This window comes from Chelon labrosus, assembly GCF_963514085.1.
Source record: "Chelon labrosus genome assembly, chromosome: 23".
In the NCBI taxonomy this organism is placed as follows: Eukaryota; Metazoa; Chordata; class Actinopteri; order Mugiliformes; family Mugilidae; genus Chelon; species Chelon labrosus.
In genome coordinates, this window is record NC_140356.1 from 5,125,757 (window position 1) to 5,142,762 (window position 17,006).

Genomic DNA, 17,006 nt, shown 5'->3' on the forward strand with positions numbered 1-17,006 from the left:
ATGGTATTAATGAAGAGAAGAAGTGATTTTTAATATAATGTAGCTCGAAATGTCGACGTAGGGAATAAAATGCGGTGTATGTATAAGTCATGTTTGTCTTATTATGTCGCCATCATGGCAAATATTAGCCAACAGGTGAACATTTTGTCCTCAAAGCTGATGTGTTAGAAGCAGAAAAAAGGACAAGTGAAGAGATTTGAGTGACTTTGACAAGGGCCAACTTATGATGGCTAAACGACTGTGTCAGAGCATCTTCAAAACTGCAGCCCTTGTGAGGTGTCACCAGTCTGCAGTGCTCAGTATGTGTCAAAGTGGTCCAAGGAAGGAAAACTGGTGAACCATGTGGATGGCCTGGTGCTTGTTTGTAACTTTCCTGGGTAAGTCATGCCACCAGGGTGCACTATGAGAATAAGGCCGTGTGATGCACTGGGAGACCTTAGGTCCTGCCGTTAATGTGGATGTTCCTTTGACATGTACCACCTATTTGAGCAGTATTTCAGACCACATACCCACTTTCACAGAAATGATTTTCCCTGATGGCAGTGGCCTTTTTTAGCAAGTTCAGAAATGGTCTGAGGAGCACAACAACATGTTCGGTGTGTTGACTTGGCCTCCAAATCCCCCAGGTCTCTATCCAATGAAGCATCTCTTTGATGTGCTGGGCAAATAAGTCAGATCAATGGAGGCTCCCCCAAGCAATTTACAGGACTTAAAGGATCTGCTGCTAAAGTCCTGGTGTCAGATACCACAGCACACCTTCAGAGGTCCAGTGTAGTCTATGCCTCGATGGGTCAGGTCTGTTTTGACAGCAAAAGAGAAGCCTACACAATATTTGGCAGGTGGTCAAGGGTTTTACGATCAGTATATGCAATCGCAGATTCCTAGTAGATCACTTGAGGTGAACTTTATATTTCTGCTGTTACTGTCACAATTTTCAAGGCCGTAAATGAAATGATCGCCGATGTGCAACATCTTGAGAATGACAATCCTTGAAATTCACACATCTGTTACTTAATGGGCTTCTTCAGTCACATCCTGTCTTGTCACTGTACTTGAAGCAACATGCTGCCCCGCTGTCCATCCAATCTCTTTGACACAGTACCATTGCCGCAGGAATGCTTGTTTAAGCTTGTTTTTCACTGATTGGATATGAGGACTGACAGCTAAACCATCTTTTTTTTTGAAAGAATTGTCCTTACTTCAATGCTATTTCTATAAAATGACAGGCTGTTATATGAAGAATGAACATTTCTATGGGGCATTTCCACCTCAGTCTTTTGCTGATACAGTCACCAACTTTAAGCCTCTCCTGCGTAAGAAGTGATTCGCTCGATGCTTTTCGCTTTTTCGTTTCGTTCAAGGCTCTGGTTACCTAGCTAACCATCTTGTATATTCCCCACATCATGTTTCCAAATGAAATGGGCCAAACATGAAAGTATTGCTTGTGTTTGGACAGTGCTAGGTCCTCTTGACCACTCTCTTGACCACTCTTGATCAGAAAATACCGTCAGCAACGTGTCCCCTCCATGTTCGCCCAGCGCTCCAAGCCCACTATCAGCATGGATGTGAAAACTACTTCTAGAGTCTACTTCCTCACATTGATACTTTTTGGTAGTGGTGAGTAAGTGACAGATCTGCTACTTTTTAAAGAGATTAAGATGATATGATATGATACAGGAAACAACTACTCACTCTGGCCAGGAAGCCCTGCCCAAGGCCAACTGATTGACAGCTGCAAAAGGCAAAAGCAGGGGAAACAGGGAAAAGAATATTTTCCGTTTGCTAACTTAGTATGTCTGTGTTGCTCTGCGTTGCTCTGCGTGTTTGTTGGATGTGTAAATAGGCTGCCTGCTGACACATTCACCCTACCTGTACATAGTGATAATGCCAGTGCTGTGTTGTCTGCATGCTCCACTGCCCCCAAGCAAACACAGAAATCAATTCCGAATACTGCTTGAACACGCTCCTTTGAGGGGAATACACGGAGAGGAGGTAACGTAAAGTTGTCGGTGGTGGTGATTTCCGTCACAAATGATAACACTTTTTTATGGTGGCAGAGGGGAGGAACTGCTCTCTTTTAACAGGAGGAAGCCTCAGGGTGGTCGGGATGAGAGGAGAGAAAAAAGATGAGTGCTGAGCAACAGCAGACGATAAACACTGAGCAGGTTCTTGAGTAAAACCGCCACCGCTGGATGACTAATTGATTCATTATAGTTCTCATCATGATGCTAATAATTTGTGATTACTTAACATACTTCAGCGTATTGTAGCCATTTGAAAGTCAGATGAGCCGGCCCCATGAGGGCCTAAATGCTCTTATATGACGAGAAGAGAACACTGAATCCTTGATTCAAGTTATTGAAGTGTCTCTCAGCCAGCTAGCTGTGCGTTTTTTCCTTCTCTCATCTCGTGCGTCTGTCTGTTGCCTCTTTCTCCGTCTACACGCCCGTTTTCACCACCCACTATGTTCTCCGCTGCTTCCTTAGTCACCAAATACTTTAGGCTGACTTGTCTTCTGCTCCAGTTGTTGCTCAGCCTGTGTGGCAGCTCCTGGAGCCTTGTGGGAGATGTGAGGTAATGATGCAGAGGTGTGCATGTGTGTCTTCCTCTATTCGCAAATACACACTTTCCGCTCCGCGTTCTCTTTCTTTGTTCCTTGCGTTCACCAGTGTGCAGCCGGGTTAATGAGTTCATTTGCCGTTATTTCTGCGCATTCACTGCTCCACATGACCATGACAGGAAACAGTGTGACGTGTGATGAGTTCAGTATCCAAAAATCTCAGTAAACTTTACACATATTTTCCAGCCTTGCCACTATAATCTTTCTTCAGCATGCACAAATGATACAAATAAATCTCATGGGAATACTTTCATTGATCAAGGTAGTTTATTAGAAAACTAATAAGTACAGATATTTGATGTTTTATTACTCTAATCAACCTTTGGTGTAGTACGTTCAGATAAACAATCAGTTTCCGTAGCCAGTCTGCATGACTTCAGAAGTTCAGAACAAGCCGTCAAGATCACATGAAGAGCATATGGCTCTCTGATTCATACCCTTTTTTTGTCTTCATGAATAATCTGACAGGTCTGATTGTCAGATACGGTGGCTGCTGATGTGTGTGACAGTTCGTCATTATAATAGATCTCACTGAATGAGTGATGAGCCAGTACGTGTGTGTGTGTGTGTGGGTGTGGGTGTGTTTGTGTGCGAACAGTCCTTTCTCAGCCATTCATAATACATTCATTTAGGAGCTTAGATCTTGTCAGCTTCAGAGTCCCTCCTTTATGTGGGAGTCAGTTAGTATGTGTGTGTGCCCATGAATGCATTCATAGACATTGATTCCCCCTGAATAAAAATGACTGAAATCTCCTCTCGCACAAAGGTACAATTTCTGTGCTCAGACGAGGCATCCAGCTGTCTGAGATGCTAATCGGAACACATGACACCGGCTATGACAGAGCAATTTCTCTCGAATAGAAAAATTTTGCACTGAATATTGAGGTTTCAGCACAGAGTTGTTTATTTCAGGTACAGAGAAACACAAAGTGCCTGAGAATATATAGGATATAAACCTATTTTTTGGTTGTTTTAAAACCAACCCTTCATATAGAGTAACTGTAGCAGGTATGATGTTTGCCCTCGCTGTTATCACTGCAAACAGTCCTCACAGTTGCTAGAAGTGTTCTTCTTGGTGATCGACCTGAAACAACTAAAGAATCTCAAGTACAATTTATAATAGAACTGCAATTTATGTGAGTAACTTTCGTTGTATAGAAGTGATAAATAAATAAGATGATTATATTTTTGCCATGATTACATTCAAGTCATAGACGAGCTTTACCTTTTAGATGGTGTTGATACATCTAGCAAGGCTGTCTTTCACCAATTAGGTTCTTACAACAAACCTTTATCAGAACGTTTGTCAATATACGTTCTTGTCTGTACTTGTTTTCTTGTGCACATGTCAAATGTCATCATTCGCTGCCCAAGTAATGTTCCAATTAAAAGTACACATCTGACCAAGTCTAAATGCCCCGATCTATTCTTGCCCCGACCCTTTTATTGAGGACGCATGAGGTGGTGTAACATTTTGCTGGCATAATCAATTTCATTGCTTTTCCAACTGCATCCTCCCGTACTTCAAAGTTGAACTTATATCCAAATTACCAAGTACGTAGTTCCGAACTTCTCGCATTGAGAAATGCCAAAAGTTACGTTTAGCTAGCTAGGATAGTGAAAAGTAACTTATGCAAACCTTTATGCCAGCCTGCCATAGCCAGACTCGTTATTATCAGAACATGAGTCTGGTAACATGCCATTTGGCTGGCAAAAGATCAGAACCATTTTGTTTTTAGCAAATCGGGGCATAGTCAGTTCTCAACAGATGGGTTCCAGGCCAACGTTCTGCCACAAAAGATATGTGGCTATGGAAGCTGATCTGGCTTTCCAGGCTACCTTTGTGCATCTCTGTTGGTTCTTTTCAAGCCTTCACTAGAGGCTTCCTTATTTGTCATTATGGTATTTCACCTAATTAGTGGAATTAATGACATTCATTTTGTCATTTATTAGGCAAAAATATCAGCTGTTTGGTTTCTAGATAGTTAAACGTGTGCTTTAGGCTTCATTATGTTGTATCCTTTTTAGGTTCAGGATTTTTCTTTATTACATTTCTGTTTTATCAATAGCAGTAATAACACAGATTCAAGAGCTCCGCCGTGGCTTAAACTCAAACAGCAGCTTTTTTCTTTTTTTTTTTTGCTTTTAATATTTGATACGCATTCAGCTATTTTTGCCGGCAGTGATGCAAACCGGAGCAGACAGTCCCCAAAAAGTCAAGCCCTACATTATTCAATTTAATAATCCTGCATGTTTTCTGAGCAGTTAGCTCACTCAGCGGTGCACAACCTTTTCACAGAGGGTGAAATGGGCTCTGTGTGTTTGTGCTGTCCATGGGAGCTTAATTGGTGTATGCGTAGGCAGGGGCAGAGATACACAATTTCTAGTCCATAAAATAGAGTATATCAGTGTGTATATACAGACACACTACTTTCCCTCATTTTTGTTCTTTCTGTGCTTCTTTCTCCATCTTCCTCCTCATCTTTTCTGTTCCTGTTTTTGTCTCGTCCTTTTTACTAGCCACTCTTCTTTAAGGGAAGACCTCTTTCTTTATCACCTTTACTCTGCTCCTCTTTCTGCTCTTACCTTAGCCTCTTTGTCCTCTGCTTGTGTATCGCCTTTCTTCTCTTTGTCCTCCATGCACTCTCCTCCTCTCTCGTCTTACCTCTCCTCCCCTGAGAAGGAGGAGTGAGCTGGGATGATTGGGGTGTTGTGGATAAAAGGAGCAGCAGCATCAGGTGTAAATGGTTTCTGTCTGGAGCACTTTAACAGCCGACTGCTCTTCCGTCTGCCGCAGAAAACAAAGTTCCCTCCTTAAGTTTACAGACATCCTTACTCCTTTTTTGGTCTTTTGCGCAATTTCTTATCTTGACAACAAATGAACACTAGTTGTGTCATAATGCTGAATTTTAAGCAAATCAAACAGATTCCTCCTTTTGTGTGGTTATTCTGTGAGTCTCCCACAAAACAAACACTTTATAAATATATAAAAAAAATCTTTTATTATCATATTTAATCAATTTCTCAGCTACAATAACACTGGCAGCATCCGCAGACTACTTTAAAACGCAAATCAAACTCGGAGATATGAAATGCAATTTCCATATTTAATCTTCTAAATTTGCCACCTTGACTGAATGCGAGTGGGTGTTTATGGATTCAAAAGAATGAAATGAGTCTTCATTTAAATCCAACTCCAGCTTCAGGGAATGTTTTTCTCCAACCTGTCAGCTACTTGTTGCCATGGTAGCATTATGTCAGAAGAGTAACCGTGTGTGTATGTTTGTTTTTGTGTGTGGTGTTGTGATGCTGACAGATGAAACTGCAGGGGTGAGGTGTCGTTATTGGCACAGTGACACCCCTGACATTTCCCCAGCATACACACGCCCCACGCGTACTCGTAGAGTAGTAACCCCTTTATGCAAAATACGAGTCGACATCAATAGTGATTAAATTCAAAACTACAATAGTGAAGTGGCATTTGACGTTTCAGTAACAGATGCTGTATGTGTTAGATTATGAAAATGAAACTGTGTATGACTTAGGGATGTCCTGATACCATGTATTGTCAGATCAAGTATACGTACTTGAAACTTGGGTATCAGTTCAAAGTACTGATATAAGTATTTACTTGCGGTTGGTATGGAGTGACTGCTTCGACTGTCTGTTTCCTTGGATCTTCTTGGTTGAGCTACACTTGGGGTTCTTCTAGGCGTAGGTAGGCTATGACAGAAATGTCCAGCTATCCAACTGGCAAAGCTTCTCTGAGCCCACGTTAACAGCCAGCTCACCTGCCTACTGCCACTTATCCCCTCCTCCTCCATCTTGTCCTCCTTCTTCTCCTCTTCCTTCTTCTTCTTCTTCTCCTCCTCCTTCTTCTTCTTCTTCTTCTCTATCTTCTCCTCCATCTTCTTCTCCTCCTCCTTCTTCTTCTTCTTGGTTTTACTGGTGGAGGTACATTAATGGCACCTATTGTAACACTGGATTCTGTGAGTATTGGTCCTACTGCATTGTTGCATGCTGTGGTAAAGTGGTATTAGGTATGGTTACTGTTAGAGAATAATTTCACTTCCCTATAGATAGTTTGTGTAGTTAATGCTAGATTACTGCTGGGGTCAGTTATCTGCCCTATTTTCTCTCTGAGGAACATGCCATGGCCATGGTCCCTCTTTGGCGTCTTCAATCTCGCTCTCTGGCTGTCTACAGACACAGCTGTAGAGTTAGATGATAACGCCCTCCGTCACTGGATGACACTTTGTATTTCCTAGCTGGTGTGAATCCTTATCTTCATGTTTATGTACTATAGCCAATTGGATGTTAACACATCTCCCCTTTGCTGCCTCGGCCCACCTTTCTAGTATAAGAATCTGAGCTTTACTGTTTGACCCTTAGAACTGAGGTGGACTCATGCACTTATGTTGTGATGACGAATCTTCTGTTCTGCTCGATCGAGCCTAAATAAACTCCTTCAGCATAAGACATACAGGACTCTGGTACTTCTTCTTCTTCATCGGCATCACCACAAATTCCTCCCTAACAGTTACATCTGTTGTTTTCTGTGTACATGAGCACAAGATTTGATTGATACTGATAGTAATATCACATATCGCTAATAGTACTGATATTTGGTCCCGATATCAGAATCCATGTCTGTGTTTAGGGTACTGGTAGATCTAGTCCCAATACTAGTGGGGCTTTACTAATAATGGAGAACATGGCTAACATGTGGACATATTAAACTTAAGGCTATGCAGATGTGTCTCAGTAGGTAGAGTGGGTTGTTCAAAAGGCCAAGGGGTTCCCAATACTTGTTAACCCGAGTCTTTTCGGTTCAGTCTTGGTTCAATGCCAAATTGAAGTGCTGAGTGACAATAGGTAAGAAATAAATACAATGAAGCAAATACCTGTATTTTTTGGGGAGGATTTGGGTGACATGGCTATTTAAGTGAGCAAGTTACTGAAAGGGAATAGCTTAACAGTGCTTCTGCTGACTTCTGAAGAAGAGCACTGATTCCTCTCTGATGTGTACTATAACTGTGGAGCTATAGCTGGCAATCAATTAGCTTAGTTTAGCGTGAAGTTTTAAATCAGGGGGAAACAGCTAGCCTCCCTCCAGGCACACTCCAGTGTTCATAAATAGACCTGACTAATTAACACATCTGCCTCGTTACATGTGTGCTATAAAAGTAAACGTATATTGGTGAATGGCAGCAATTCTATAGGGCTTGTGATGCAGAGCATTTTATTGAATCTCATTCACCCATTAACCCACATATGGATGCCTGAGAGCCTGTTTAACAGTATTCCCAACCAGTACGCATGCTTCTGTCAACTGACTTTATCACACTGATAGTGATAGGGGGCTACAGGAAATGTGGTAATGCCTTGTGAATACTATAATATGTAACCTGAAAACACAGTATGGGAAAGCCATTTGATGTTTTACTACTACTACTACTACTAATGAGCTTAGAATATTATACCTGAGAGTGGTCTGTTTATATGCACGTCATACTCAGTGTAATTCTAGACTATATGGAGTATAGGTGTATTTTAAGGCTAAGACAGAGAATCTCTCTCTACATTCCTACTAGCATTCCTACTTATCAAGCTATATTAATTGTAAAGGAATTGTATTATTTTCATTTTTACATCATATATATTACTCAAAGTCATAATTCCAACTGTGTCCACAAGTGACAGAACTTGGGTTAAACTATATTTTCTCCTCTCTCGCTCTCTCTCTTCTACATACTCGCTTACAAGCAGACACTCACATCCAGGAGCCAATACCTGTTAAGTCATGTGTAACCAGTTACAGTTAAACCATCTGCTCTGACCTCATTAGACTCTTTGTCTTTACTGTGTACTGTCCAGGAAAGCATATACATGTTAATGACAATATGTTGGATAAGAAGCATCCAATTATGCAGCCATGTAAAATTTTACAATAAGCCTTTCTTCTATACAGTTGTTCGTACGAATGCACATATACCTTTTTTTCTCAGACAAACTACGAATACTTACATTTGGATACTTGCTTGTCCTGAATACTGATATTCAGTGATATGCGGATGCTCAGCTATGCCTTGACAATAGACGTTCATGTGCGCACACAGGCACATATACTTAAGCTTGTCAGGGCACTCATATTTAAATCTGCCTGAGCTGTACCTGAATCCTGGGTAGGAATCGGCTACGGAGTCACCACACCGGCAAACCTTATCTGAGCCAAAAGATTCTTGTTAACAGCCAGCTAACAGCCCTACTGCCACATACTTGCACAGTTACTGTTGGCTATTTATTGCAACCCAGGATTCTATGAGTATAGGCATAGTGCATTGCTGTAAATGGTGTTAGATTATTTATTTTTTTCACTGATCACTGAGCATGAAATTAAATCTTATGTATTATGTGTTCTTCATTTTTTATTTATTTTTTTTGCACATGAATATAATGTGAAGGTTCTGCACACACAGTATACAGTATGTTCACAAATGAAGAAATAATAAATCCAAGCAGAATGCAGTCAGTAGATAAAAATGCAGATTATGTATTGATACATGAATACATTCACAAACACACACACACTGCATATCTTTAACTTTAAACATGAATTGTAAATTTTGACATGTGCTCATAAATAAGCAATTCACTGATGCCCAGACATTTTGAACTCGTGGTATTAAGCCAAACACTCATGATAATAAACACCTTCTGAGCTCTAACAAGAAGAACGCTACTTCTACTTTTGATAAAAAAAATTTATTTATTTATTTGTTGAGTTTAATGTTGTGGGCTGTTCTTCTTTTACATTATTCATGTGAATAGCACAGCCTTGTTAAAACACCCACCCACACCACATCAATAAGTTTAAGCAGACTCCATGCGGCACACTTCAAAAAACAGTTCACACATATCCGCACATGCACAGGGCACCAATATATGAACACACCGAATATAAAATAGGCAAATATGCACCAATACACATACACACTGTAGCAAACAGTGTGAGAGCATAAAGTGTGACCTGAAGCCGGCCAGTAATGTTTGGCCTACAGTTTGACCATCTGCCCCTGTAGAGCTACATTCATTCAAATGTCTGCATGCTGTTATCGAAGAGCAAAATACGTATCTTTTTAGACTTCAATGGTGCATTTAAGCACCCAAGCATGTTGACATATATAAATAATAATACAGCTACACACATACAGCTATTTGCAAAGCAGTCTGTTGAGAGTAACAAAGTTACATTTGCTCAAGATTTAGCAACACTAATCCTCTCTTTACTTATACAGGTACCCTGAACCAGCGTAACTGGGGAAGGAAGTATCCGTCCTGTAACAGTGCCAGGCAGTCACCGGTGGACATCGATGAGACGTTCACCCAGGTCAGGCTGCAGTACCAGAACCTACAGCTAGAGGGCTTTCACAAATTGACAGCGGAGTCAACCATCATCCACAACGATGGCAAGACTGGTATGTTTTCTGCTCTTTCCTTAAAATATACATTCTGAGAAGTAAAGGTTGCTTCATGCTCCTGCAGCGGGTTTACGCAGAGCCTGCACCGTAGGGTGCTCACCAGTGAAAGTATCCCTGTGTGCCTGTTGTGGATATCACTACAACACAGAAAGTAGAGAAGACGAGGCTGAAGAAGAGAGAACTATCTGTGGTTGTGCGGCTGCTGAGGGATGTGAACTGCACTTGGGACGTATCACAGCTGTTGGGGTTTGCGTCGCTGTGAGGTGTTGTTACATTTCTGGGGAAGGTGCATTTCAGACTATAGTGTAGGGACCAGAGCGATGCTGTAGCCTTCTAAGTAGAAGTGACGCATAACCATAAATCTAGCTTAAGTCTCAACAATCAACATGACTTCTAAGCATGAAATGTTTTTTTTTATTCAATGGTCTTATAACCACAATCTTAAGCAAAGTTGTCAACATTCCTAAAAAGTCTTGGTTCCAAGTAAAGCTGCAGAAGCCACAGTTGGATTGTGATCCTGCATGGAATTGAACGATAAGCTGGTTTACTTGTACTAAACTTGTATTTTCAATTCCAGACAAAAGCTTATAAAGCAGCAGACAATATATGAAGATACAGTATGTGGTAGATTCAATCGATGGAAATGGTTTTTACTGCATTCTGGTTATGGGTGTCTTAATCCCAAGACGTGGAAAGAAGCTTAACTTTCCAGACTCAACAAAAAAAAATTATTCACAACTCTGAGGTTAATGAAGGGGAGCAGCAGCTAGGATTTAAAAGAGAACGAAGAGAAAGAGACTGTGTAATTGAGGGAGAAGCAACCAGAGGGACAGCAGTACAGAGAGATCATGTGGAGAAAGAATCAATGCCAAGAGGGAGAGATGAAACTGAGCTATAAAATAGCGGCAACAAAAGAGCAAGAGGGAAAATGTACATTTATATGGAGAGGGAAGGAGGAGAGGAGAGAGATGAGGACGATGTGAAGAGACACCGAGAGGAGAGGCGTCATGTGGAGTGATGTCTGGCCTGATAAACGAATGAAAGCTGTCTGAGCTATCATCACCATCGTTCCAATGCTGCTTGGGCTGTAGGCTTGTGCGTCTGCACATGTGTACCTCTACATGTCAATGGCTGCAAAATTAATCATTTTTGCTCTGTGAATTCAGAGAGGAAATTGCGTATTAAAAAGATATTGCATAGCTGGCAGGATAGAATGAGAGAAATATACGACAAGGACCGTCTCACTGTACTGAATGCTCTATCCTGGCATGAGACATCCTTTGTCAATAAAATAAACGAAGCAGTCCTAAATCTTGATTGTATTTAATATTTCATTGATGAGTTACAAAAAACTACTGCTTTTCTTTAGTGTGTTTTTTAAAAAAGAGTTGCTTCCAGAATTATAACAGAACACATCAGGCAGTTCCCACCGGAGAGACTTCAAGCACCTATGATGCTATCTGCCACACAGACTGACAAAGTTAGCTCCTAGTTGGTGAACATAGTGAATCATCAAGCCACTAAAAACCGAATATTTCCTCTCATGAATTGGCGCAGATGTCAACAGAGATAAAGCGGGAGTGAATATTTGACTTGCGTCCGTTGTATGGCCGGGAACAAGATTCATAATAAATGGTTTGCTCCCAAGTGGACAGAAAAATCTGTTAGTGTTTAAATATTGCTTATTACATTGTTAATTAATACTTCTAATGAATCGCAGTATCCACATTTAAAACAGGAACCCATCTGAAGTCTTGGAAGTTTGCAGCAATCTACAAGTCTTGTTAGTCATACAGTCTCCAACTGTACCAGTGATTAACTTGGCTGTAGGAAAGGTTTGACTCCCTTCATTTTCTGAGGTGAAACTGAAGTCCATGTGTGTGTTTCAGTGGCCATCAATGTGGATGGGGAGTTCTTTGTTAGTGGAGGAGGCCTAAGCTCCAGGTTTCGTGTTGGTAGAGTCACCTTCCACTGGGGACGCTGCAATGCCTCATCAGATGGGTCCGAACACAGCTTTAATGGGATGAAGTACCCCCTGGAGGTAAAGGAGTAGTACACAGCATCTGTTAGGTCTAACAAGGAACACTGTGTAAAGATAACCCATGTGTTTCTTGCCATGGCACAGATGCAGATCTACTGCTACGATCCAGATGACTTCCAAAGTCTGGATGATGCTATTAAGGAAGGAGGAAGGGTTGCCGCCTTGGCTGTGCTCTTTGAGGTAGGTTGACCTGATTATAATCCCATCCCCGGGGATACAAAGATAATACCATTGGTGCCTGACTGCGACATTGACAGTTGATGCTTGTGTTCCTGTCTGTAGATTAGCCTTGAAGACAATGAAAACTACATTCCTGTCCTAGAGGCCATCAACACTGTCAGCAGGTTTGGTAAGCCACTACTGCGGAACTCTGTGTCGAAATAAGGAACGTATAGCTGAGAGTATATGATGACGGGTTGCTGTTACACCAGTAGAGGAAAGACTTTTTGATTTCTGTGGCACAAAGATTAGGCAAAATAGTCTTATTGACTGGAAGACAGACAAAAAGCAGATTGGCAATGCTTGAAATGATCAACTTAGAGTAAGCAAATGGTATAGTTGAAGCATTTTATCTCAAGTACCTGACCATGCACCTTTGAAAGGTACTACTCCCTCAAGCAGGAACCTAATTTAGACCGTAGTCCTTCCTTTGTCTTATTTACTGTTGGAAGCTGCTGGTTCCTAGTCCCTGCTGTGGAAACACAACTATTAAAGGTCTTCAACTGGACAACTGGAGGTCCTAGGGCCCAGACACAGGCAACGTGAGATTACGACACAGTTTGCCTTTGTTGCTGATAGCTGTATGTCGGTTTGGTCAATCGTTACCTTTTGACAACTCACAGTGAAAACGCTTCATCCTCATAAAAATATTTGTTATTTGTTGCTTTTACCAGGCAAGAGTGGGTCAATGGAGCCTTTCAGCTTGAGGTCCTTGCTGCCTAATAACACAGATAAATACTACATCTACAACGGCTCACTGACGTCACCCCCCTGTTCTGAAGTGGTGGAATGGATTGTCTTTAAACGCACCGTGGCCATATCGGAAACACAGGTCAGTTAATGGTATCAGACACAGAGGCGTCCACTGTCACTGATTTCTTTCTGAACGTTTCAACAGGCTCTAAAGAAAAGAATCTAGGTTTTCATTCACTCTTTTATGAATAATATTCCTCTAAGCATTTTTATCATTCTCATTCTAGTTGCAAAATAAAAAAGCTTTAGGAATCAGCTCCAACCAATAAATAGATTGCAGTAGCATTGATGAAAACCTACAAGCTTTATGTTCATACTCACATAGCATACAACATTGGCACAAGGATTCAATGTAAAATCTTCAAAATAAATGAATGTTTTACCAAATACAGCATCACTGCTGTCTGTAGTCGTTGTGTCTGGTTGTGGTTTGTGCCTGGCTTGAGGTCAGCTGTCTTTGACATGTGTGCACAAAACAAAAACCCAAATCTCACACTGAACTGATGCAGTGTGACACTTTTAGTCAAAAGTTACATGACAAGCTTTTGTTGTGGCATGAGCTGATAAAAACAGCAACACAAGCTGACACTGAAGCATTACCGCCATTTGATTCCTCACTGAAGACGTTTAAGGACCCCTGAGGAACGCTGACTTTGGATCAAATCATCTGTGTAATAATCATCAGTTCTGTAGCAGAATAATGGAGATTGAACGAGGCCCTGCCAGCGGTTGCGCATTGATGTTTGTGTGTGTGTGTGATTTCGTTCGCGTGATTGAAACGGTTTGGCAAGGCATGACACGTGCACATTGGAGCAAACCAAAAATAGAGCAGCGCTGTCTTTCTGCCTCAGCCTGGCACCAAAACAAGCCTCTTAAACACACACACACATGCATCAGTTTTAGGTTTATTTTGGCAACTGGATAGAGACAAGGAAGGTGCAAACACACACGTTTCTTTTCTTTGATAACAGTTTCCATCTGCTCTCTTTTTACTCCCCCCCCCCAGCTGGAGTTGTTTTGCGAGGTGATGACCATGGAGCAGGCCGGGTACGTGATTCTGACCGATTACCTCCAGAACAACTTCAGGGAGCAGCAGCAGTTCATGGGTCAGGTGTTTGCCTCCTACACCGGAGTTGAGGACGTACTCACACCCAGTATGTCATCACCTCAAGTTATTTCTGCTTCAGACTCATTTCATTTGTTTACTTCAATTCTCTAAGTATTCATCATGTGCCTTTTTACTGAGAGAAAAGAGAAACATTGTTGTAAAAAAGTGTATGACATTCAACAAATGACTGAGTAACATGATCACTGTGGTACTAACCTACCATACCAGACTCACTTATTATCAGTCCCTGCGTCTGGTAACACTGGTTAGTCTTCTGTCCATCAGAAGGCTGAGCTTTCCCAACGGAGTGACTCCAGACCAACTTACACCACAAGTCCTGTAGGAGCAGGAAGATCAGGCTGGCTTTGTCATATTTTACTGCATTTTTGCCATATGTTCTGAAGCCAGGTTTGCGACTGTTGCTTTGGTAGCGTGGCACTGTGTTAAAATTATATTTGGCAGATACACCGATCAGCCACAACATCATGATCACCGACAGGAGAAGGAAATAACATGAACCATCTTGTGACAGTGCAGTGTTCTGCTGGGAAACTTTTGGACCTGGCATTCATGTGGATGTTACCAGACCAGGCACCCCCACCCCATAGCAGTGACACTCGTTGATGGTTCCCCAACAGGATGCAGCCTGCCACAGACACACACACACACAAACAGTTTAGGAACGACTCAAAATACATGAAGAACAGCACAAGGTGTTGACCTGGCCTCCAAATTCCCCTAGATCCCAAACTGATCTAGTATCTGTGGGATGATCCACAGAGGCCCCTCCCCTCAACCCACAGGACCCAAAGGCCCCCACTAACAACATTCTGTTGCCAGACACCACAGGACACCCTCAGAAGGCCCATGTCCATTCTCTGATGAGTCACAACTGTTGTGGAGGCACAATATTAGGAAGGTGGTCATAATGTTATGCCTGATCTGTGTATGTTGCTGCTGAAAAGGGAGTCCAATATTTACTGTACTTCAGAGACTACAGCACAGTCTGAACATGTGCTCATGATCACTTTTCCTATTAGAATGAATCTTTTAAAGATCTGCCGCTAGTCTCCTAAAAGAGCGTACCAAAAGTTGTGTGATAGAAATATGGGAAGTGGCTCTTAAATGCACTTTCTGAAACTGTCTGAGGTTACACCCTTTCAGAATATTACTGTAAATGAATACTCAAAATACCTTGGTCTAGTCAGACACATTTTAATTTTTCTGTCTTTTCATAAGAAGCGTGATTAGACACGAGAATGTGTTTAAATCCCAGAGGCCGTTTTGCAAACTTTGTGGAGAAACTAAGGGTTCACATTCAAGGTCTGGGGTGATACGTGTACAGCACAAGCTTAATTTGATGGCACACTTTACCGTCCTTGGAGATGAAAAGCAGCGTACCGTCGCTCAGAGTGGAATTTTAGAAACGGCTCAGAAAGTGAGTTTGATCAAGCAGAGATCTCAGCAGCAAAGCACAGGCTACGAAACTGGCATTGATCAACAATTCTGTTCCCTCCCAGCACACAGCATGCCGTGATTTTGTACCATGAAAAATTCTTCCTTATTAGGCCTTAAAGAGTTCAATCCAGAGTCTCTAAAGCCTTTCACCAATCTAATTTATAGCAGATTTTGGGGCGGCGCGGGGGAGAAAATTGAATCTACCCTCAGGGATCAATATAAATATTACATTATTAATCTTATTTTTTGTCCGTGTCTGAAAAATTACCCATTTTCTGCTTCCACCGGGGCTGTAACGCTGCCTTCCAAGGTCAGCCTTATCGTGATCATCAAAAGATATAATTCACGACCCTCTCCATTTTCATAAAGTCGACCCTGAAGTAAAGTGGGCCTTTTGGGTTGCCAGGGAGCTCCACTTTGTAGTTCAGTGGTCCTGCTCCTCTCAGCGCAGGCAATTTATTTTGCAGCTCCTTTTTGAAATTGAAATAAAGTATTCAGAAATTCATTTGCCTGTAACAAATTCATGCAAGCATACACACGCAGACGCCACCCCAGTCATTGCAGCATTCACCCCCTGAGCTGAGGAAGCGGAATTCTGTATTTTTCGATTAACACAGAACTTAATGAGTACCGTTTTTTTTTATAAAAGCTTTTTGTTGAGTTTTCTTGCATCTCATTCTCACAAATGAATAATTAATCACTTTTACCAACGTGCCTCTGTCCCCAGTCTGCAGCTCTGAGCCCGAAAACGTTCAGGCTGACGCTCAGAACGACACGACCATCGTGGTGACGTGGGAGCGCCCCCGCGTGGTTTACGACACCACCATTGACTGGTACACTGTCACCTACCAGAGGCTGCAGGGCCGAGACCAGAACAAGATGGAGGACAGGACGGACGGAGACCAGGACGTGGTATGAAAGCTGTCTTCAGATCTCTCCTCAAAAAACAAACAAAAATAAAAACTACTCTCTTCAAACAGCAGTCATATGTGCATTTAAGTAATTTCAGATATGTTTTCTACACTCCTTTTTCTTTTACTCCTGCAGCAAATATCAAAGTGTAATTAGTTAGAATACCATCCATCCATCTAGCCGCTCTCATTCTCCATCAGTCCCTCTCATGGTACGACTGCTGTTGGAATCGAAGTGGCTGAATGATTAGTTGACAATGACAATCAATCTTTGACCTTTCAATGGGTCACTGAACATCCCTTATTGTGTCTAGCAATATGTGTGTACTGTGTATGTGCATGTACAGAGCATTTGTGTTAATGTGGACAACCATAATCATTTTACTAAATTCATTCAAATTGATTTATTAATTGA

The 17,006-nt window shown here is 41.7% G+C and overlaps 1 protein-coding gene across 1 annotated transcript in view; it reads left to right on the forward strand.

The window, feature by feature from the left end:
* Positions 1 to 17,006, forward strand: part of ptprz1b (protein tyrosine phosphatase receptor type Z1b) — a gene marked incomplete at its 5' end in the record, with an annotated part of 58,763 nt that overhangs the window by 27,567 nt on the left and 14,190 nt on the right. The window contains 7 exons of the mRNA XM_084573857.1: positions 9,919 to 10,098; positions 11,991 to 12,142; positions 12,227 to 12,322; positions 12,425 to 12,491; positions 13,036 to 13,193; positions 14,121 to 14,268; positions 16,408 to 16,592. Of these exons, the coding sequence (XP_084429983.1) occupies positions 9,919 to 10,098; positions 11,991 to 12,142; positions 12,227 to 12,322; positions 12,425 to 12,491; positions 13,036 to 13,193; positions 14,121 to 14,268; positions 16,408 to 16,592 (986 nt within the window). The remainder of the gene's footprint in view (positions 1 to 9,918; positions 10,099 to 11,990; positions 12,143 to 12,226; positions 12,323 to 12,424; positions 12,492 to 13,035; positions 13,194 to 14,120; positions 14,269 to 16,407; positions 16,593 to 17,006) is intronic.